The following is a 22,823-nucleotide window of genomic DNA, read 5'->3' as shown; positions in this document are numbered from 1 at the left end:
TAATTTGGGTGGGCAATATTCATGCATTATCTCAGACAATTACTAAAACTAACAATATTGGAAAAATTGCGCGAGAAAGACAAATCAAGAAATGGTCAGATAACTTCAAAGAAATGACCAAGAGAGTCTGTGGCACACAGGTTTATTTAACAATATGGTATATAAGTAGGAAATGAGCCATCTTGAACCAGTTTGTACAGTGATTTCTTATTTTCTGGATATTTACAGTGCTGTCGAGCTGCATGATTTACATTAGAGGACAGGTCATCGTGGATTCAAGTTTAATTGTAAGATAGAAAATGATGCGCATAACTCTGAACACAAATCAGCAGTTTCAACATGTTCATTTCTCACCACAGGCAAAAGAAGAACAGGACTTCAAGAGAATTCATTGGGACCAAAAAAGAGACCAAGTGATTATTTGTACATATGCAAGACAAATACTGAGCCAAGGCCAGTAAAAAACGAACATTCTGGCTTTTGAACACCTGCCCATTGTGTTTATCTGTGTGCAATAGTTCCTAAATCTATACAAACATGGTAATCTTCCATTGAGTCTGCAAGCAGGAAGAAAAATTAAGGCTTTCCCAAAGGTAGTCCTTTTTGAAAAATGGCATATTAGAATAAATTAGCCTAGAACAAGAGAAACTGAGCGAGAAGTGAAACCTGGCAACCCCCCAAAAATCCCAGTTTAACGTTACAGTCTTGCTCAACACAAATACAATAATTATTTGCAAAGATACAAAATTAAAAAATGGAAAATAAAAATGGTGAGATTTTTTTGTTTTGAGAGGTTTTGTTAAAAAAAAGTCAAGACCAGAGCATAAACAAATGAAGAACACATTTCAACACCAGAAAGACCACAGCATCAATTCTTGCAAGGCTGAACCAAAAATATATCCTTTGTGTCTTCTTTGCAGCAGTGATGGGGAAAGGGGGAGAAAAAAAAAAAAAATCGGACAGCGTTGGAATAAAAAGCTGTCTCTTGCTCAGCAGTAAGTTCACAAACCTTGTGGCTCAGGTTTTCCACTTTTCTGCTACAATCCTTCAACAAATTTCTCCAGCGTGTCTCCCGTCGTGTCCCCGACCATGCCCATGTCAGTACTCAACCCCCCTCGGTTGGGCGTGTTAAGCTGCGGCAACATAGCGCTGTGCTCCGGCGTCCCCATGTGTCCCTGCTCCATGGGGCCCGACATGGGGCCCCCAATGATGGGATGAGGGGAGCTGGAGAGTAGGGCGCTGTGCTGGGGCGATGGCTGGGGCTGTATTCGCGGAGAGGGACTGGAATGCGGAGGCTGCTGTGACGGAGGCCGAGGCGACTGGACCGGAGCCGGCGAGCGCACCTGGTTGCCCAAGGAGTTAGCCATGGTTTGGGCGCCAGGTAAGTGAGCCGCTGCGGCCACCTGCACCTGGCTTTGGAGCATGTGGGGCTGCGGGCTCAATGCCTGCGACGGCGAGGCCATCTGCTGCTTCAACATCTGCTGTTGCTGCTGCTGCTGGAGCATGCGCTGCTGCAGGAGGTTCTGGGTTCCGTCCATGCCCATTTGGGACGAGGGAGGAAGCTGGCCCATCGGCCCGACGCCTCCATGTATAGCCATCTGCTGCTGCTGCATCCGGAGCTGAGAGTAGCTTGCCGGCTGCTGCTGCTGCTGGGGGAACGGAGCGTGCGGCTGAGGCATGCCCCCCTGTTGCTGCTGCGCCTGCTGCATCCGGAAAAGCTGCTGTCTGCGGTAAAGCTGAGGGTTCCCGTTTTGAGCCACATTCATCAGCTGGCCTTGGGGTCCCATGGGGGCCATACCCACCTGCTGTGGAGGCTGTTGCTGAGGGGGGATCCCAGGCCTTTGCACCTGCATCATGGCCTGCATCGCCGCTGCTGATCCCGGCATGGTTTGAGGATTTTGCTGCTGCTGCTGCTGCTGCTGCTGCTGCTGCTGCTGCGGCGGCTGGTTGGCTTGGTACTTTGCCGTCCTCTGCTTTATGAAGGCGGCCATGAGCTGCGGGTTGGACTTGAGAATGTTCAGGACCTGCTGCTGCTGCTGGGGCGAGCTGGGAGACTTAAGGGTGCGCAGTAGCTCCTGCAAGGCATTGGGCGCGATGTTACCGGGCATCCCGCGCGGCATGTTCTGCTGCTGCGGCGTGGGTGTCATGCCCTGCTGCGAGGGTCCTTGGGGAGGCATGGTTCCGGGCATTTGGAGCCCCTGTGGTTGGGGCATCATGGCTCGCTGCATGAGCTGACCTTGCTGCACCATGGCGGCTCCCTGAGCCTGCTGGGGTGCCATGACGCCTTGTTGAGGAGGGCCCTGAGGCGGCTGGCCAGGAGGTTTCTGCATCGGACTCTGCATTCCGGGCCCCCACTGGCCCTGCTGCATAGCCTGCATCACCTGGGGCCCCCGCATCATCTGCATCTGGCCCTGCATGGGGCCCATCATGCGTGGGTGGTTCATGGGCATCCCATTCATGGCGTAACTTTGTTGTTGTTGCTGCTGCTGCTGTTGTTGTTGTTGTTGCATCTTTGCCTTGGCGGCCATCTCAGCCATCTCAATCTGTTTGGCCACCTTCAAGGCCTTCAGCTGCTGTTGCTGCTGCTGCTGTTGTTGCTGCTGCAGCTGCATCTGAGGTGGAGGTTGATGCGGCAAGCTGGGCAGAGGAGACGGCTGCTGATGAAGCGGGGACGACTGGGGCCCCGGTTTGCCCTGCGGGATGGGCGTCGGGGGTTGGCTGCTGCTGCGGCCGTTGTTGGGGAAGCCTTGAACAACATTGGCGGGGTTTGGGGGTGGTGGCTGCTGCTGTGGTGGTGGTTGCTGCTGGTGCTGGGCCTGATTGGGCATGGGCTGCGGGGTCTGCGGCGTGTGAGGCTGCTGCACCGAGTTGGGAGTGTCAGGAGCGGATGAGGTAGGCGGCGACGGCATAGGCATGCCCCTTCCGGCCATGGTGGCCATTCGGCGGCGCATCAGCTGAGCCTGCTGCAGTCGGTGCTGTATCTGCTGCTGACGGAGCTTGTGCTTGATGTTGAGACAGAAGGGCACGGGGCACTTGTTCTCCTGACAATGTTTGGCGTGGTAGCAGCATAATGCGATGAGCTGCTTGCACACGGGGCAGCCGCCGTTGGTCTTGCGCTTGCAGCCCTTGGTGTGCTGAACCACACGTTTCATCTTCTGACATGAAGGCAGAGAGCAGTTGGCATTGCGGCATTGGCAAGCGTGGACCAGGGACTGAATGCAGCGCTGGATGCTGAGACGTCGGCTCTCTTGAGGACTCTTGGAGGACTCGCCACCCTGGTTGTTGCTGTCATCGTCCAAGTCCAAGCCCCATTTCACCATCTGGTGTTCGTGACCCTTTATGTTGTAGCAGTTAATGCATAGGTCGTAGTCCTGCGGCAGCATAAAGGAAAAACGCATTATGGCATATGGTAATCCATGGGCGATAGGGCAGAGACATACAGCAAATAGGGGAAAAAAAAAAAAAAACACCCACAGTAATGGACGCCACCTCCATTTTTTCCCCCCAGAATTTCCTATAAATAGCTACCTTCACTTCCAAGGCTACAGTGAACGCCGCTTATTTGAGGCTTTGGCATTCACAAATGAACATTTTCAGCTTTTTTATTAAATTGACAGTACGGGTATTAAAAAAAGAAAACATGGCTTGTAACTCCCAGAAACACGGATGTAAAGGCACCACTGCATTAATATTTAAAGCTGTAAATACATTAAAAACTATGACCCCAAACAGTTAAATATCTTTTTAAACTTATTTTATGAAATTACCTTTTAAAATAAATGGCTTACAGAATTGCAGCCCATTTTAAAAACCATGCAACTAAAGTGCACATGTATTTTCAAGCACTATAGATAGAAAGAGCACAAAAACACAAATGCGTGCATTGTAATCGGATAAAAAGGTCTCCAAATATCTCACCTCACAGACGGTGCAGTGCCAGCGAGTCTCCACGTGGTGCTTGCACTCATTGCACGTGTACACAAAGCGATCCTGGCCCTGGTTGTGCAGCTCCACCAACATGCACATGGTGCTCCACTTGCATCGCCGCAACGAGCTGAACTCCCAATGCTTGTCTCGGGCGAGCGTCAGGAAGGAATCGCGGCCGTCCATCAGGTCGCATGCCAACAAAGGGTCGGGGTCCATGATGGGAGGGAGGGTATTGATGACTGGCCCAGAATGAAGATGGATGACAAAAAATACCTGCAAAGAGAATAATTTATTTTCTTAAATTAACCTCCCATGTCACCGGCTCACAAAATGGATGTAGTGGTCCCTTGCCTTAGAGATGAGCCCAACTGTTTTAAGGCATGTAGGGGGTTTGCACACCACACAGAAATCGTACTGTTTTCTTTTTTTCTCCCCAGATTTCTAGACAGCTCCCAGGTGTCTTGATAAAATAGACCTGACATTTTTCATGAAACTATTTAGCGATGACCAAGTTTGAAGTGATCAGCTGTGTAACAATGTACACTAAGTGACCAACAAGATGCAAAATATGCATTTCAAAATAAATAATGTATTGCCAAGTCAAAATCGCATCAATATAACAGCAACAGGTTAATGAGAAGAGAAGACCCACCAGAAGTTACTGTGCACTAAGTGTTAAAAAAATATATATATTATTTGAATATTCTGTGATTGATGTTGAGATATCGAGTCATTTCGTCTGCGCTGTTTGAGAAGAAGGTACACTGAGCCAAGCAGAAGATTTGATGTCTCACTCACCTCTTTATGCTTCTCCATAGTGGCGTAGAGCTTTTGAGACAGATCATTGGCCACATTGGGCATCCCAGGTTTTTTCTTGTTGGCCCGGCTGACGCTGCTCTTATTTTTGTTGGTCTTCTTGTTGTTCTTCTTTTTGGCGTTCTTGCTGTCTGCGTGGGCTCCCTTTTGGAGTGAACGAACACAAATAAGAACGTGAGGAGTCACAATTTGCACAGCAAGCAACATTCAAAAAGAGTGATTGCAAAAATGCCTGAGTAGCAGTTGAAAGCTTTTGGAGGTTTTAGGATGATACATTCTGGAATGAAATAAGATGACCGAGCATCAGTGTGTTGATTTTGGGAGAAAGAGACATTTGCGCTCATAAAACCTCTCCTCCCAATCCCCAAGTCCCCGCTCATGTTGGCTCACCTCTGGGGTCTCGCAGGACGCTGTGTTCTCCTCCTTTTTCCTCTCCTCCTCCTCCTGCTCCAGTTCTTTGATGCTCTCCTCCAGCACGTTAGGCCAAAAGTCGCCCTCGAAATACGGCAGCTCGTTGGCGCTGGTCAGCCTGTCTTCTGTGGCTTGCTTGAAAATGTCCTGCATGACAAGACGTGAAAAGAGTGACAATTTTTCACAGACAAAAATCAATGAGGAGAAGCACATTAAAATTGAGCAACCAAATGAATCAAACAGGAGGAAGTCGCTTATGTATGATTAAAAGGCAATTTAAACATCTGACAATAATCATAAACAAAAAGTCCATTCGTAACTCTTCACTTCACATAGCGACTGCACGCTTGATTTTTTATTTTGACACACTTTGTCATCTTAAAACGTTCACATTTCACCCCATCATGCAGACATTAACAACAACGAAAAGTATATTTTTGAAATAAACTAATGTTAGAATATGTAGATTCATTAAACATACGTTTTAGAAGGCTAGTTCCTCCACATTTCAAAAGTGAATACATTTCTATTGCTATTATAATATTCTAATGTCTTGAATTGGTTATAGGGGTGTTTTATTAGCTTAGCAAGCTAATAAAACGGGTATCATCTTCTGAATTGAATGACTGAAATAAACGCTTTTCACAATAGGAAATAGGAAAATAAAATAAAAGAACGCAAACCAGGGAGGATCTGTCTCCATATTAATTCACTTTGCGATGAATTTTGAAGATTTATTCCACATAAGCAGACGCTGCTGACCTTGAAATCGTGTAGGATTCTCTCTGCAAAAGCCTTTTCCAACATTTTTTTGTACCACTCTTGCAGCCTTTTGGGCTTGGGGATCTTCTGATCGGGGGGGTGGCAGTGGAAAATGTAGTCGTCTCCTTCGCTGGGCGGGCAGGCCCAGATGTGACCCATCACATACCTGAACACGATAAAAATACATGCCTAGTACACAACAAAGAAAACAATACAATGTGAACTTAGCGCTCACGTACCCCAGTTTCTTGACATACTCCAGGTATCCAATTAGGATCTCGTGGTAAACTGCAGTCCTGAGAACACGCGGTTTGAAGAAGTGAATACTGTCGAGGTATGATATATAAACCCGCCTGCAAAGGAATAATACAAAACAAAACTTGAAAGCATGATCAAGCAGAAATATGACGAGATAAATTTTACTTCTGCAATGCTGTGCTCACCTCGTATTTGGAAAAGAACAATCTGAGCCATACTCCTGGACGTGCATGCCGAAGAAACAAACGTCCACCCCGTCAATTTCTTCAAATGCAAAAAGTGCTTTGGTTCTGTAAGGGAAGCTCTCGACCATCTCGCCCGAGTCCACAAACCTGAGCGGAACAAAAGTTGAAGTCAGAACTGATCAAGCGTCCAAAAGCGGTTGCAGCTGTAGAGGGACTTACCTAGACTTCATTCCAGGCTTAATCTCCACCGTTTTGTCAGAGCTGGCCACGACTCGCACAAAAACCTCGCCGGCTTCTGGGTGGTTCTGTCTTTTCAAGTATTTATTGACTCTGTCCTCAATGTACGTCCCTAACCTCGTTGACTGCAATCCTTTCAGCACAAACAAACTCATTTTTTATCAATTCACTTTGTTTATCGTGTTTCATGTTGACGTTCAACTTACTTTTGGCTGAAAACTTGTTCTCCTTTTTTGTTTTGCCCGACCTCTTCAAACAGTTCTCGCAGATGAAGCTAAAAGATAAAAACGCATGTTAATAGAAATTCCCGAACTATGAAGTGACGGCAATGGTGAAGACGCACCCCGAAGGCCAAATGATGTCATAATGCAGCACGCAGATCTGATGCATCTTGCGTCCGCAATCTTTACATTCAACAAACCTGCGAGGACACACATTTTTATGCTCAGCTGGTTGTCCTTATACATGACAAAGGAAGACACACTGCGGCTAAAGACCAGCATGTACTCACGGCTCAGAGTCCAACATGTCATTTTTCTTCTTCTCAAACTGCTCTTTGGATATCATGCTGAAACCCAAAAGAAAAAGTTGTCCTCTGTGATTCCGTAGGACAACCAATACACCAGTGATTTCAAATTTAAACTTACGTCTGTGACTGTGCCGGGTCGTCACCCAGCGTCACACTGTTGCCCTGGATCTCATTGAAGCACTTCTCACAGAAGTGATACCTGTTGGTGAAAACTCAACGTGAAATACCTATGATGAAAATTCCAAAACGATCATAACCCCGGTCCTGACCCAATCACACTCATAGAAATAATGTAAGAAACATGCCATGCAAAAACATAAGTTCAGCATAATTTGTATGAAGACACACCAATAGTAAACATGTCTGTGCTGTTTTGGCATTATGGTCTTGTTGAAGGACATCAATATATTAAATCTAAACGTCATACTTTAGAAATCAGTGTTTTTTTTGGGGGGGAGGGGTGAAAGTATCTTCAAGTGACACGCCTCACACCAGATAAAAATCATTTTGTTGGGTGCAATCAAATTCTGTCCAGCAGGGGGAACACGGGTGCTTGTTGTGTGCTTCGACAAGGGTTTAAAACGTTTCAGGACATGTCAAAGACAAAGAACAGAATGCGCTCTTCACAGCTTTGTGCGAATACATTGTTGTAAATGCAGTGGCAAGTGTAATAAGCGAGTGTGGGACTTAACCTTTTGCCCCTTTCAGTCAATATGCAGCTTTACCTGTTCATATAGCTGTAATAGATGCCATCCCTCGAGATAGTGCACAGCTGTTTGCCATAGCAGCACAACGTTTGGGGGGAGAATTCGTACTGCGGACCAAAGACAACGCATGTCATGTTTCAGTGAGGTCAGGATTGGCGCGTACGTAGAGTTGCCCGTGGTCTCACCTTGCGGCTGCAACAGTAGCCCAGCGACTTCATGACGGGCTCGATCTCCGTTTCAAACACCTCTGCGAGCTTGGTGCAGTTCTTGTAAACACGGGACGTCTTGCGGTTGTACAGCCATGCGTTGTTGAACATGAGCCACACGTCGTCGACATATTGCCACGGCTCCTGGTACTGGCCTGTGTCCAGTTTGCGCTTAATGGTGGACAGGTCAATGGGATTCTTCACGATGTCGAAGTAGTCCTGAGCAGCACAGAGAGACGTTCAGCTTTTGAGAAGTAAAAAAAGGCCAACTTGCACGCATTCGGCAGTGCAGAGAGACACTGACTGGGATGTCGAGCAGCAGGGGGTCCACAGGCTGTCTGAAGGGCAGGGATTCCGGGTCTTGCCTGTAGAGGGCCTCAAGTGTAGGCATTAGAGCTTGTCTGAGCTCTTCAGGTCTGAAAACTGCACACACAGTGAAGGAGTCAATAAAATCTTGAAATACACGTTAGCACCTGAAAACTAAATATTTCAATCATGTCAGCTGAGAGAACTATAATGTGGTGGTATCCTGAATTCATTCTGTGACCAAGCTTGTAACTGAATGTACCATTTCCCCATTGAAACTAAGTGAAATGAAATGCCATTAATCTGTTCCAGACCGCTCATAAAAAGCCGTCATCATTTTTTTGGGACGTTTGTACTCATTCATTGCCAGCCATTTGCAAAGCAGTTTCCTATACTTCCAGCTGTTTTTTTTTTTTCAAGACCTAAAGAATTAAGTTCAGTGAAAATATAAAAACGGAACCTAACAAAAGACTCTCCCCGCTCAACCCCCAGAAAAAATATATATATTTTGTGTTGGTTTAACCCAAAAAGTGGAAAGCTTTTTGTGAAAAGAAACGTCACGCAGAACAATGAAATGACTTTGACATAAGGTGGCTCATATCCCTCAGAAAAAAAACCAAGTTGTGGCAATTGTACGTGAACGATTGGACTCACTTTTTTTGCGGCTCTGAGTGGCGGCAGCATTGCCTCCACTTTCCGCCTCTTCTTTGGCTTCCGTCTTCACCGCTGGCTTCTTTTCTTCAGTGTCCATCGGTTCCTGCTTTGGCTCAGTTGCATCTGGCTCCTCCTTTTTCACCAAAGGGGGTTTGGATTCATCATCCTGGTATAGGAACAGAATATGAAAGAAAGTTAAAAAAGAATGACTCTCTTTAAGCAATTTATCATAAGGTGGAATACCTTTTTCCTTTTTTTTTTTTTTAAGTTGAATTCATTCTGTGACTACGCACATACCTAAATTAATCAATATATCACAGTATTTGTCCTTAAACTCAAACGATGTACCTCGACTTTTATGCCGGTTTGCTTGTTGCCCAAATTATTGCCATCATCTTCATCTTTTACTTCCGACTTGAGGTCAGTAGCGCTCATGTCTGGCAGGTTCTGTTGAGAATTGACCTCGGCCACAGAGGCCGGTGTGGGCACTCTGTTGTCGATGCTGGCAGCGGCCTGCGACATCTGCAGGAGGAAAGAGCCGAATGCGATCGTAAACAGCCAAAAGCATTTTCTCATTCACAGTTACGCAGACAAAAGCCTCACGGGTGTGCTGGGATGTTGCGCCTGCACTGAGGTGGGCTGTTGCGTCGGTCCAGGGGGCTCGGGCTGCGGCGGCAGGGGGGTGAGCGGCTGGGAAGGCTCGGGTGGCGTACTAACGACAGAGGGCGGACCAGGGTGGCTTCCGGGTATGTGAGCTTGGTTGGAGGCTGGCCCACCCGTTGAGGCAGGAGTGGAGGGCTGCTGCAGCACCGGGGCCTGCGCGGGCTGATGGTGCTGTTGCATTTGGAGGTTGGCGGAGGGGTGAGGCGGAGGTGTGCTGCCCATGCCCGGCTGGGCTGAAGGGCCGCAGGGCAACTGGGAGCCCAGCGTGCCCAGCGCATTTAGAGGGAGGGTGGAATTGGGCGGCTGTTTGGAAAAACGGACACAATTAGAATACAGTGGCACCTTGAGATATTTGATTTTGACTCATTCTGGTGCGCGTGACATGGCCACAAGGAGGCAGCATAATACATTCAACTACTGTGACTCAGTATTACTTTTTTTTTTTTTAATTGCCAGAGGATACAAATACAAATTGTTATATTGTCTGTCTACATGTGTTGCGATGCCATTTGTATTCAAATAATATATTAAGGCATTACAACATTGCAAAGTTTGACGCTATTCATGTCTATGGCATTTTACATAATGCGTTAGCATTAAGCTAGAGGAATGCAAAGTTGAGTTAAACGCACAATGCATTGCATTGTGGGATGTGGCGGCCATTTAGGGCTGATGGTATCCATGGTAAACATAAACAAGGCTGTGTTTCTATGGCAGGTTAAAAATAAAGCTTCACCAACACGATCACCAGCAGGCACTAATACCGTATCTTGGCCAAACGTGGAACTTTCACTAATTTTGATGTTGCTAAAACTCATTGGATGGGACCAGTGTCTTTGGGGGTTTTTTTCACCCCCTTTCTTTTTACTCGCCCTCCTTTCCATTTCTCCCGAGGTGTCAGCAGCATCGCACCCGATAATGATGTGCTTCAAAGCGGCCTCGCCAGTGGGGAAATCCCAGATCGAGCGCTAGTCCTTGAGTTTTTCTTTTGTCTCGCACTCCTCTCTGCCTTCTTTTGGGCTGTGACTTCGGCAGGATCACACCCGAGAATGTGACCAAGTCTTGCAATAACACTTATCGCGAGCAGTTTGCACTTTCTTTGGAGCTGTAATAAGGGCTAATTTAGACAGAGAGGAAAAAAAGGCAGGTTTTCTGCAGCCATGTCAAGGCTGTTTATGAACCAAAAAATAGTGCGCGAAAATGGTAATTTTTTTCCCCCACAAGCCAAATCATTGGTCAACAGCGTGGTTCGTAAACCGAGGTTCCACTTTAAGTTCAACCTGTCAAGATATTTAGGGTTTCAAAAACAGAAAAGCAGAAGGCGGATTTTAACTTCTCATAGTTTTTGGTAAGTCACCCCTGCAGGACACAACAATTCCTGGCACAGAACACACAACGGCTCACCTGAGTACCGGGTTGTGTTACTGGCTGCCCCATGCCCACGTTCACATTCATTGCCCCTCCAGCAGCTGCAGGGAACTGTGCCTGTGGCAAGAACTGACCCTGGTTGGCTGCCTGAGGAACCATGTTAGCTGCGTGATTAGCCATCATTGCAGGAGCCTGTGGGATTCTCGAAGGGGACATGCCCATCTGGGGAAGGAAGAGAGTGCACGCATGAAAATCATCACAGAGGTAGTCATCTCATTTTCTTAAGAACGTGAGACCATGTTCGCTCGCAGCTTAGTCATATGGTGGAACACCTTCGGTTCTGTGACACTGGTTGACTTCCAAGTCGTTCTAATTTTGAAAAGTATGCCAATTTAATTCATCTTTGGCAGTCTTAAACTGTTGTCAACATGCAATAAATTAAGTGGGCAGGGAATGTTTTATAGATATTTTTATACAAGTGTAATTCAAGTACAAAGAAGCTTAGCACGATAGAATCAAAGTCAAGTAAAATGAAACCATTTAAAATCAGATCAGATTCTAGCTTTTACATAAATGTCATTTTTGGCAACATGAGAAGGCACCACAGACTATGACTACTTATATTCTAGGTTCAATAACTAATAGTTTGCAAATGTTTTATATTTTCTCCAGTACCAACACATTAATTTGCATGCTATAGTTTGGGAATCATTGATGAGTGAAATAAGTCTAGCATCTGCTTCACATTATGTATTCTAATGATTGCTAACACTGGTGCCCTTCCTGTGGTGGCATCACAAAAAAGGCAACAAACAAAACAAAACAAAAAACACTCTAGAGGTTTTTTTTTTATTGGGTGTTCACAAGATTTGCTGACGTCACACATGACTGGAGTTTTGTTGGACTTTGGAGGCTTAGAAAATGTTGTTTGGACTCCAAATTGGACGACTTTGTTGTTCCCCAAAAACTTATTTGATTATCTTCATTTCAAGCACATAGAAGGAGTTGGAACTCACCGCTGGGACGGAGTTCATGTTGAGTTGCGGGGGATGGTTCATGGGCGAAGGAGCTCGCGGCCCCAAGGGTGTCTGTGACATCTGCGCATTTTGCATTGCCATTGGGTTGTACTGATTGATTCCTTAAGGGATAAACACAGTCAATAATGTATGGGGGGAGGCGAAAATGTGCAACAAACAACACTAAATTGTCAAAAATCATCTGATGGCACTTCCATGATAAGAAATCACAGGTTCATCGGCACATTCATACCTTGAGGCACCTGCATACGGTTCATCATCTGATTTGGCATAGGCACAGGTCCATCTGAGGTGGAACAAAATCAATAATTCATCATTTATTTAAATCATCACAGAAAAAAAAAAAAAAAGATTTGGCTACTGACTGGGAGGCCGGACAGGCTGCCCCAGGCCCATAATGTTGGGCGGAGTCATGGAAGGCTGCTGAGGCCCGGCGTTGCCCACCATGCCAGGTTGCCTCTGGATCCGCAAACGTCGCTTCTCCTCCAGCTCCTTCTGGATCTTGTAGATCTTCTCCGCTAGGAAGTGGTAATACTCGTCCTAGTCAGAGGAGGACAAAAGGCTAATTTGTTAACAAGATCGCCACGATGTGGGGGTAAACAAGTCCCCACTGAGACAACAACTGCAATTATTTACCCTGCTGTTGGCCGACTCATACATGTCACCCTCAACCTTGCGAGCATAGGCTACCAGGTTGTCCATTCTGCGGTCCTTCAGTGCTGCAGGGTCTGGGGTTGGGAATATGGCTTGTACTCTGGGAGGATGGGGGAGGGTGGATATTTGTCACACATTGTTTTTCTATCACATCTTGTCCACAAACACACGCAACGTACAGTTTGTGCACCAGGTGGGTGCGCAGGTCCTGAGTGACGTGTTCATGCCAGGCTTTCCTGACCCCCGAAGCGGACAGAGGGGTGGCGGCGGGCAAGTTTCCCATGCCTCCTGCCACGGACCCATCTGGCAACAACTGACTGTCGGACAAAAAGAAGAAAGGCAGCAAAACTCAAACCAAGGCAATTGGGGTTTCAACGAACTCAATGTGGAAATTTATATTCATCAATTGGGATCCACCAGTTTATGGTCAAATTTGTTTCATCAAGTACGTTTTTCAATGTGTAGCCGTGGAAGGGAGTGTAACAGATTAAAATCATGATTGTGTACTTGTACAGTGTGACTTTTACTATTACTAACGTCATGGATCAACTCACTTGTTGAGTGCTGAGGGCAAAGAGTCACTGTGCAGCCCAGTCTGGTCTGATGAGGGGACCCCCATGCCTGCTGCCATCTGGTTGATCTGATTAGTGCCTGATAATAGTTACAGTCAGAAATTGCACACATGGCAGAAGACAATTTGTGGGGATGGAAAGTATATTGTAAAAAGGGATGATAAGAAATGTTTGTTTTCTTCATTTACCTAGTGCGTTCATATTTCGCAGCTGCTGGTGCCCCTGGGGGTTCTGTTGAGAAGGACCTTGGCCCTGGTTCTGAGCAGGTGACTGGTTGCCGTAGGGGAGACCCAGAGCGGCGTAGGCCCTCTGCATGGAGCTGGGGTCGATGTGTGTGGCGGCGCTGTTGATGGTCGGGGCGCTTGGTGGGCCGGCCCCCACTGTGCTGATTGCATTCTGCAGGCTGGCCCCAGGGGAACCTAACATGGCTTTTGTGGGAGAGGGAAAACATGTTCAAATAACCCTCCAATGAATAAGACGCAACACTTTTTATTCTTCAACTAAAACATGTATATGTGTATTTGTGAGCGTAGCACCGCTCCACGCTGTGTTGCTTGCTGACAGGCAGCATGCAGCCTTGATGGGGGATTTAAATCCGTCACTGCAGCGTTGAACCAATCAGAGAGCAGCCCAGCTTCGAGGCCCTACCCCCTCACAAGAACGAAACAACAAAGCCCCTCCCCCGGGTGTCCCATTACAGGCCCGGCCTTTCCTGCGGAATCCTGCCTCAATTCCATGCCTCACGCTCAGCTTTATGCAACCTGCAGGTGGCGACTCCTCATACTTTCACATTCACCTAAGGCTAAACACTAAGGATTTCCCAGCCAAATAACCAAACATACAGTGTCTTCAGTATTTTATTTATTTTTATACCAAAAGAGCACTCACGCTGTTGGTTTCTCTTGTCACTTGCGTTCTTCAGAGGCAGGCAGACGGGACAGTCGTGCCGCGTGCAGTTCTTCCAATGGGAGATGATCTGTCTGGATGATGCACAGTGGGCCACTACGGAAGGAGAGATTGAAAGGCGACACAAGCATTGAATAAGCCATGCCGTTGGCAGTTATCCAAAACTTTTAAAATAACTTTTTCCCCCTCCGAATTTAAATGTGTTGATTGAGTTAACTTAAATTATGAACTGAAAAACACTCACCCTGGCAAGACTTGCCCGCCTGGCAGTGGGTCATGTGGTTGAGGACGTTCTTCATGGTGCGACAGTGGGGCAGAGTGCAGGCCCTCACCTCCCCGTTGGCCTGTTCCTGCCGCTGACACTTGTGCGCATGGAGCAGCAGGACCAGCTGCTGCTGAATGAGTTTACGCTTCTCGGGATCGGCCGTCGGACCGGCTGACACGCCGCCGGCGCTGGCCGCCATCCCCACGGACGCGACCTGCTGCTGCATCTGGGATTGCGACAGTGTCAAGACATCTCAATCAATGTGAGCAATCCATACAATTAACAAACTCATTCAAATATTTGCGAACTGATTCTGTAAATTAGTTAACGCGACAGACTTACCATGTTGGGCACGCTCCCAGGTCCCTTAAGCTCCGACTGGAACTGAGGCAGATTGTTGGGAAGGGATGCCTTGTTCTGGAGTTGTTGGGCATTGACACCCGCCTGCCCCATCTGCTGGACCTTCGTTTGAACGTATTGCTGACCAAATGGAGTGCCTGACATCCCCATCTAGAAAAGGTAGACAGCACAAAGGCTGGTCAGAACGACTGCAACAACTACAGACAGATGATGCAAACAGCTAGCTTGCTTTCAAGATATACAACCTTTTTTAAGTCACTCTTTCAAAACCCATAAAATTTTGTATCAGCGATAAGACCTTTTTTTTTTTTTGCTTCGTAGTCGTATTTTTGTTCGTGCGAGCAGTCGGTGAGTAAAATAAGTTGGGTTTTGTTTGGGAATTGTTTCGGTGGCACAGATTGGGAGGGGAAGAATATGCAAAACTTGCCGGGCTGGGAAGAAAGAAAAAAAATAGAACGGGTAACTCAGCTAAGTCGATCATAAAATTTGTTGACAGCCCAGAACCATAAAAAAAATAAATAAATAACCGTTTTATTTTATTACTGCAAACCACGATGGGTAAGGTTTGTTTTTTTTTTAAACTCATTAGCTAATATATCTTAGCTTTGCTAGTTTGAACACACTTTGTCTTATTTGTAGACTCCCAGCTGTAGTGTATTCATTTTGCAAATGACGCTTGTGCAAGTGCCGCTTCCAATTCACAAAGTGCGGCTGACAGTTTGGTGCTTTTTAAGTAAACTCGCACTGAACAAGCTAAAGCCTCATTAAAGTATGTCCCATCACTTCTATACGGCAGCAAATCATCTTCCAAGAAATTGTTGTGCCTGGTTAACATGTCTTGGTTAATGTTAAAGCATGGCCAGCTAAATTAGCTTAGCATAGCCCGCTAAAAGGCGCTTCCGTTATCAGCGCATTGCTCAGCTGTGATCAAGTGCCAGTGTAAAGTGACGTGGTTACTGTGGGAAATGTGCATGAGGGAGGGGACCAAAAAAAAAAAAGGCGAGCGTGACAGTCCCCATGTCCACTGCCAGCAAGTCATCAAGAGGCACTTGTGAAGTAAAGGACTGCGAGACTACACCGACACTGGCTTAGAAGAAAATTAATGAAAATGACAGTTTACTTGGAAGTGAGTGCAGTGTTCACACATCAACTTTAGCAAACTCAAATGTTATTTGAAGAGACAATCGTATCACTGTCAGACAGTTTTCCAGAAAAAAAATAAAAATTGTCCAGTGGGGAATGTGCGAGGGATTACTCAAGCAATTGGTGGAATAAATCAATTCTGAAAGTCCTAAAAACGTGCTAACGAAGAGTGGCTTACATTGACAAGAGCACCACCCAACAACAACAACAGTCTTAAAATGAACATTTGCAACCAGTTACGAGCGTCAGTGTGAGCACCGATGATGAAATAAATACGAGACTTGTTTTTCTTTTTACACACGGACGGATCTAATAGTCTACATGTTCATCAATTATTTGAAAACAGTGGAACATTTATTTCCGTCGTTCAACTGAAAGTGAAACTTGTGTAGATTCCATACAAAAAGTAAAACTATCGGCCTCATGATGTCAAAATGTGAACAGCACGAAGAGCAGGTCAGTTTAAATGCCAATTGGGATTCAAAACATCCGCATTAAACAGAAACAACTTTGATACTACCTCAGATGACGGAAAACCGTTGGTTTGTGTGTTAGTGCCGTTCATACAGAACAGCGCCGCGTGCATTTTAAAGAAAGCGAAGGAAGCGCGAGAGATAGTTCGTGTTCTGATTTAGCGCCCAGACATCATTTACTCCTTTGATGGCTTTCAGTATCCGTCTGTCGCGTTGCCTTGGCCTGGCTGCCCGCAGTCAGCGTTACTCAGTAGAACAAGGAGGCCCATCCCATTTAAGACAGAGATGTGGGAGGGGACACACGGAGCGCAGCGAAGGACCAGCTCGCTAGACAGCTGAACAGAACGCTGGGATGCAGCCTGCCCCTCCCCCCCTCGCTGAAGCGAGCACGGCTTGCCTGATGCCTCGCTCCCATTCACACCCGAGCATGATTTTCACTTCATCTCGCGCCCAGCTGAATGATCTCCATATAGTGAGCCTGACAGGTATGTATAACAAAAGTGACATACATGGAGACGGAACTACTTGGATTTCTCTTAAAATGGCTCCGGATTTTTTCTTGTCCCTCTTCGCTGTTTTTGATGACATCCTCCACGCCAGCAAGAGCCCAACCAACCCCTTTAAACTTGATTTACGGCTCTATTATCTTAAGACCAAGAGGAGCGAGAGAAGCATATACTAGACTGAGACAAATGGAGAGAAAAAAAAGAGAACACTTGTAACATTTGTTCAGCAAGACTAAACCACTGAGCAAAACGGAGTGCTTGAACAGGGCGCAATCCTCGTGCCACTGTTCTTTTAAAATTCACTCGAGTAGTAATAGTGGGGCCGCATCAAAAAAAAAAAATGTCCGCTTGGCATCTTTGTTCAACCACAGAAAAAGGGCTGCAAATCTACCACTACTGGGGTTATTACTCTCATATTGTTTTTTCTTTCCTTGAAAATGATGGGATATTAAAATGTCTGTCATCAATTTTCACTCCCTCGTCAATGCATTAAATGGCGACACACTGAAATGAATCCAGAGCAGAGAGTTTAATAAAACCGCTTCTTTCAACTCCTCTGATCATGCCAGTGAACACGTTTTCCGATTTTCCACCTCCGTGAACGCCACTAGACACCCTGGTTGCTCATAAGCCGAACGCCGGTACAACAGCTAGTTGGTGAACGCACAACAGTGATTGGCTTTAATTGCAGAGGGCGAGGCTCCTCATCTGACTGGGCGCGCACACACACACACACACACACAGCATTAATGCAAAGTAAGTAGCCAAATCGAAAAATCAAGGACCATATGGGCCTATCGTCACTTGCAGAACATACCAAAAGTCGTATCCCTACCTCTGATACTACCACCCAGACATAATAACGATCAGTTTCTGGATTTTTCTGCCCATCTCAAGTCAGTATTGGAAATTGTGAACACATTTTCCCCCTCACCTTATTCACGTGTCCAGCTTGCTGAGGAGTCAATGAGTTGTGTCCGGCCAACTGCGGCCCTCCTTGGGTGAGCGTCTCGGCTAGCACACTTCCTCCCGGTGATCCCGGCATACCTTGGCTCTGGTACGGCATGCCAGATCTTCCTCGGCCAGCCGGTCCCAGAGCTCCATTCATCACCTGTCCGGTTGGACCCAAGACCCCGTGTGCCTGCCCGCTGTTCAACATGGCCTGATTGAAGCTCATGCCTCCGTTGCCTGGTCCCGTACCAACGGTTATTTTCTGGCCTTGGGGAGACTGATGATTCGGAGAGCCCTGCCCAAGTGGACTTTTCCCGAGCACAACTCCGAGCTGGCCTCCCACCATGCCGCCCTGTTGGGGACTGGCAGAGTTGAGAGAATTTCCCATGATGGAGGAGCTACCAGGCCGCAGGAGCTCCGACAGCTGCTTGTGTTTGGCGGCGGCGTCCGGAACGAGGGAGTTGAGACCAGGGCCTCCTCCGCTGCTGCCGTTGGAGGACATTCCCATCTGGGACAGGTCGCCGTTGGGGATGAGCTCATCCGGAAGGTCATTTTCCAGGTCAAACAGGGACACAAGATCTAAAGTGGAAAAATGCAGAGTGGTAAGACTCTGTATGTCATGAATGAGCAAACATCAGGTAGTTGGCGCAAGGATGAGAGTTTATCTCATCTTCACCAACTAAATTTTTTTTTTCCCCTAAACTGAAGTTAAGGGGTTTGCAAAAACACTCATGATACAAATCTAATCACAAAAATGTGTTTGGGTTTTTGGATAAAGTGAGATGGCAGTCAACAAGTGGCGGTGGATGCTTTTCCTTTTCCAACACATGTAACGAACGGCCCCTTTCACACTGAGCAAGTGTCAGCGATGGCTCGGAGCTAGAGCCAAAATTAGCACACTCGCTTGCATTTTTTCCCGGCAAAATTGCCCACATCAAACGGTACCAGACGGTCACCAAGTCCGGAGGGAAGACTCCCATTACATCAACACCTGAGGGCATTCACCACCGGTTCTCGGTCCGATCGCTAGTTTACAGCAAACCTTTGTCGCTCGTGTTTCATAAACAGAGACGCATGGATGCCATTCCGACAGTTATGGAAGAAACGATGGTTGGAGAATGTTTGACCATTTTCTCACCCATGCCGACAAGCGCAATCAGGCGCGGCAAACTTTTCACCCAATTTATCGAGCCTGGTGGAAATGCGCCAGTTTTGACGGAGTGGTTCTGTCTCTTGCAAATCAGCCACTGCTCAACCGACCACCAATCAATTATCAAAATAGTTGATAAATCAGTTAGTTGTCAATTAATTGTTGGACCACCACAGTTAAAGTTGTTAGCTTCTAATAAGAAACATTGGCAAGCGCAATTATCTCCCACAAAAGCTCCAAATCTTTTTTTGGTAAACATTCAAATTCTCAGAGGTGATACACAAAATTGTTGTGCAGGTTGGACAGGTGACACAGACCCTTAGGCTGCTTTCTCATCTCTACGCTGTTTTTCCTCAACTTTGTAGCTATTTTTAGCACTTGGGTGCTGGAAAACTTGTCAGAATTTGAGGTAGACATCAAATGCGCGCATCTTCCGCCGTGTCTCAAGCTAACTGTGAACATCGTGAAGCGCACCTCATGAGACCTCAGATGCCAGCAGCCACGTATATGACTGAGCAGAAATGTTGGTTCTCTCTCTCGTGGCGGTTTAAACCTGCTACAAACGTCATTCTAGTTGGTTCATATTTCCCATTTTTCCTCCGCTGGCTGGGGAGGAGAACTTTGCCGAGCAGGGTTTTGTTAAATTCTGGTGCTTTTTCCTAGATTCTGAGTTTTTACAGTATATGACCAAGATGCACCTTCAGTTTAGTACCATGATGTGCAGCGACAACCGGGTAGTGACTGATAGATTGAAGCAAGGCTCTCGTTTTATTTCCATTGGGGAAAAAAACTACAGCACTCCATTCCCAAAACGCACACATTAGGTTCATTGGAGACTAAAAGGGTGTCCATAAGTGTTAATTGCTGTCTGTCAATCCGTGCCCTGTGATTGGCTGGAGACCAGTCTAGGGCATACCCTGCTATGGCCCAAAGTCAAGCTAACATAGGCCCAGGCACTCTTATGGAAAATCGATGGATAATGAAGGATCCATAAATAGCTAATACACTTTGTCAGATGGAACCAGCAAAATCTGCTTCATCTGGAGAGAATTTCCGTTCCTGACTTATAAACCGACTAATAACTGTGTAACAAGAAAAAGTGAATAGTTATAATGTATTCATTCAAGTGGAGAAAAAAAATGCAAGTAGACTACAGCGGGCATCTCGAACGAGCGATTTCACGTTGGAAATTACACTCGGCAATAGAGATGAACTCTGCTGCACAACGAGGTGCTTTTTGATCTCGTCATTTCATGGAGACGTCTACTAAAGATGACGTCACGGAATAAATGAAACGTTTTCGTGGCGACATTACAACCGCCACAGACTTTATGCTTCATGTTTCAAATGGGATTAAATGAAAGTCAAATGTAAAGTCAACACCGTTACTCAAAACATTGTGGATGCACGACAGTCTCCCTAGCAAGCACCCAAGAACATTTGTGGGTTTTGATGACAAAGTGGGATGCTTGCAGATTAACATTTAGACTGTAGAAGCATTGCATATATATCCTATTTATATTTGCATAAGAAAGTGCCCCAGGTAGGACTTCGAAAAAAAATCTGAATTGTTCTGCTCACACTGCATGAAAAAAAAATGGATACAAGTCGTAGACGGGCAAAAAAAAATACTAATCGAAATTGAGCTGCAGTGTGAACATGGCCTTTAATTTCGCAGAACATTATATTCATATTTATATGTTAGGGAAAACATCGGTATTTTTGCAGCACTACTTTTTAACGAACTGCGTCAATGCAAAATGAAACAAAGAAAGAATTTTATAATTACAAATGGCTAACTGAATAATTATGCTATTGCAAAGTCCAGACAACTGATGTTGATCTCTTGCGGTGCTCATCTGCATTTTTTGCTGTACTTTCTTCTCTTGACATACCTGATAATTAGGCGTTCGTTCGTTATGCGTTCGCGCCTTACTGGTTGGCTGACGACTAGTTGAGAAATTGCTTGATTCCATATTCAGCAGATATGTAAATATCGCCGATAATCAAGCTTACTCAATTGCGGCTGAGAAAATCATGATCACGATTAAAATTCGATTCATTGTGTAGCCCTAGTGTGATTACATCCCAAAATGAAACACACATGCATCAGTCGACAATTAAAACAGTATGGGTGAATTGAAGTTATTTTCCACAGTATTAGTCCTGGATGATCATTTTGGATGGTGTGTTATGTGCAAGACAAGCACACTCGCTGGAAATGGGCAATGTTAAAGAATGTGACTTGTCACTGACTGTCAAAAGTAGCTCACTGAAGCTAAAAGCTTGACGAGCCCCCTAGTGTGACAGACACAGGGGTGGTCTTGTGACTCGAGTGTGGCATCTTCGTCCCATCCCAGTGACATCTTAACCTGGTGACAAATCAAACGTGAAGCGAAGCAGCACTCACCTGGGCCGTCCGATGTCGAGAGAGGTGAATTGAGTTTGGGTCGCTTTGCGGTGGGGGGTCCGACATCCAGCAGATTGTCAGCCATTCTGGGTGCTCAGCCTGGGGGGTCCCACGCTTTTTTATTCTAATTGGGAACGTTCTCTTATGACAGCGCGTCAAAGGAAATCAATTGCACTGGCCCTTTTTTTTTTTCGTGTGGCAAAATGCTGCCCGGGGAGAGGAGGTTTCAAAAGGAAGGCAACAGCGCCACGCTTCGCCGCCGGAGATCACCCCATGATAATCCAACATCCAACACCCACATAATTATACCCCCAAACGGCATCGGAAATTATCTTGCGTCGAGAGCAATACATAAAAATCAATCAGGAAATATTACGCCAAGCCAACGCGAAGCCATTTGTGCGGCGATCGCCGGCGACGCGTCCGCGCGGAGTCATTTTTTTTCACCGTCGAAACGAGCCTCTTTAAAATGCACCTCCGGCTCAGATAAAAAGAGCAAAAATCGAAAAATATTTCCTTTGGAGTCGATTATTTTTTCGGTGGCTGTCGCGCCAGAAAATACGGCGGCTCGGGACGGACGGACGGCGAGAAGCGGCGCTCGCTAAAAGGGAAATCAATTATATGGTGGGCTTTCGGCACGACAAAATGCCCGGTAGCCGTCACATGTTCGTATTAATCCTCGCCGGAAGAGCTCGCGCTTCGATTTGGGCCGACAAAATGCCGTTCAGGGTCCGTTCTGGGTGGCTCCGCTCTGCTTTTTGACAATTAATTCGCCCCCAGAAATCCCGATTCTGACCCGCGTCAAGATGGCGGCTGTTGATTCCTACGATACAAAAAGTTTTTTTTTCTTCCCAGCTAGACTGTGGGGGAGGAGGGAGGAGAGGGGGGGCGTGCAAATGACGTCATGACGCAAACCTGAGCCCCACCATGCGTCACGTCGACGTAAGACAAATTGCTACCGTAAAAACATGGAATTCGAAATACGTACAAAATATTTTTTCCTAAAACATTGGAGTTTACAATATATATATATATAAAATTCACAAGTAAGACCCAAGCTCACGTTTACCACCCAGGAAAGAAATTAGGGGGGGGACAAGACTTAATTTTCTGCAAATTAACACTCTAAATCACATTTAAAATTGGAATTTGTGTCATAAGGGCATATGGCAAATTGTCCAGACGAAACTGTATTCATACTCGCGCTACACCTTGTAACAGAAAAATTAGTCATTGTGGGCATTCGAAAACAAACGACCCATTTATTACAAGGACATAAACTAATATGTTTAGATTTATGCAGCCACATGTCATTTAAAAATAGACTTAAGAAGGCTTGTATTTGGAAGACAAATTTATGGTCACAT

General features: G+C 46.2%; 1 protein-coding gene across 1 annotated transcript; it reads right to left on the bottom strand.

The window, feature by feature from the left end:
• Window positions 1-126: 126 nt before the first annotated feature.
• crebbpb (CREB binding lysine acetyltransferase b) lies at window positions 127-22,303 on the bottom strand. The gene is made up of 31 exons (XM_088316050.1): window positions 21,457-22,303; window positions 17,880-18,475; window positions 14,806-14,973; window positions 14,443-14,689; window positions 14,181-14,294; window positions 13,481-13,720; window positions 13,275-13,371; window positions 12,900-13,037; window positions 12,703-12,820; window positions 12,432-12,606; window positions 12,299-12,352; window positions 12,046-12,167; window positions 11,066-11,251; window positions 9,602-9,964; window positions 9,347-9,520; window positions 8,999-9,164; window positions 8,343-8,461; window positions 8,018-8,257; window positions 7,851-7,939; window positions 7,244-7,324; window positions 7,108-7,164; window positions 6,940-7,017; window positions 6,803-6,870; window positions 6,579-6,729; window positions 6,360-6,506; window positions 6,156-6,269; window positions 5,917-6,082; window positions 5,134-5,301; window positions 4,726-4,887; window positions 3,919-4,200; window positions 127-3,371 (listed from the first exon to the last, which is right to left on the bottom strand). The coding sequence occupies exons 1-31, from the start codon at window positions 21,539-21,541 to the stop codon at window positions 1,038-1,040; spliced, it is 7,299 nt and encodes a 2,432-aa protein (XP_088172176.1). The 5' UTR covers window positions 21,542-22,303; the 3' UTR covers window positions 127-1,037.
• Window positions 22,304-22,823: the final 520 nt, after the last annotated feature.

The sequence above is a fragment of the Idiotropiscis lumnitzeri genome, chromosome 15, assembly GCF_059441095.1.
Source record: "Idiotropiscis lumnitzeri isolate Australia: NSW breed Sydney's pygmy pipehorse chromosome 15, RoL_Ilum_1.0, whole genome shotgun sequence".
Classification (NCBI taxonomy): Eukaryota; Metazoa; Chordata; class Actinopteri; order Syngnathiformes; family Syngnathidae; genus Idiotropiscis; species Idiotropiscis lumnitzeri.
The sequence above is the reverse complement of the archived record's forward strand: the minus strand, read 5'-3'. Positions and strand labels throughout refer to the sequence as shown.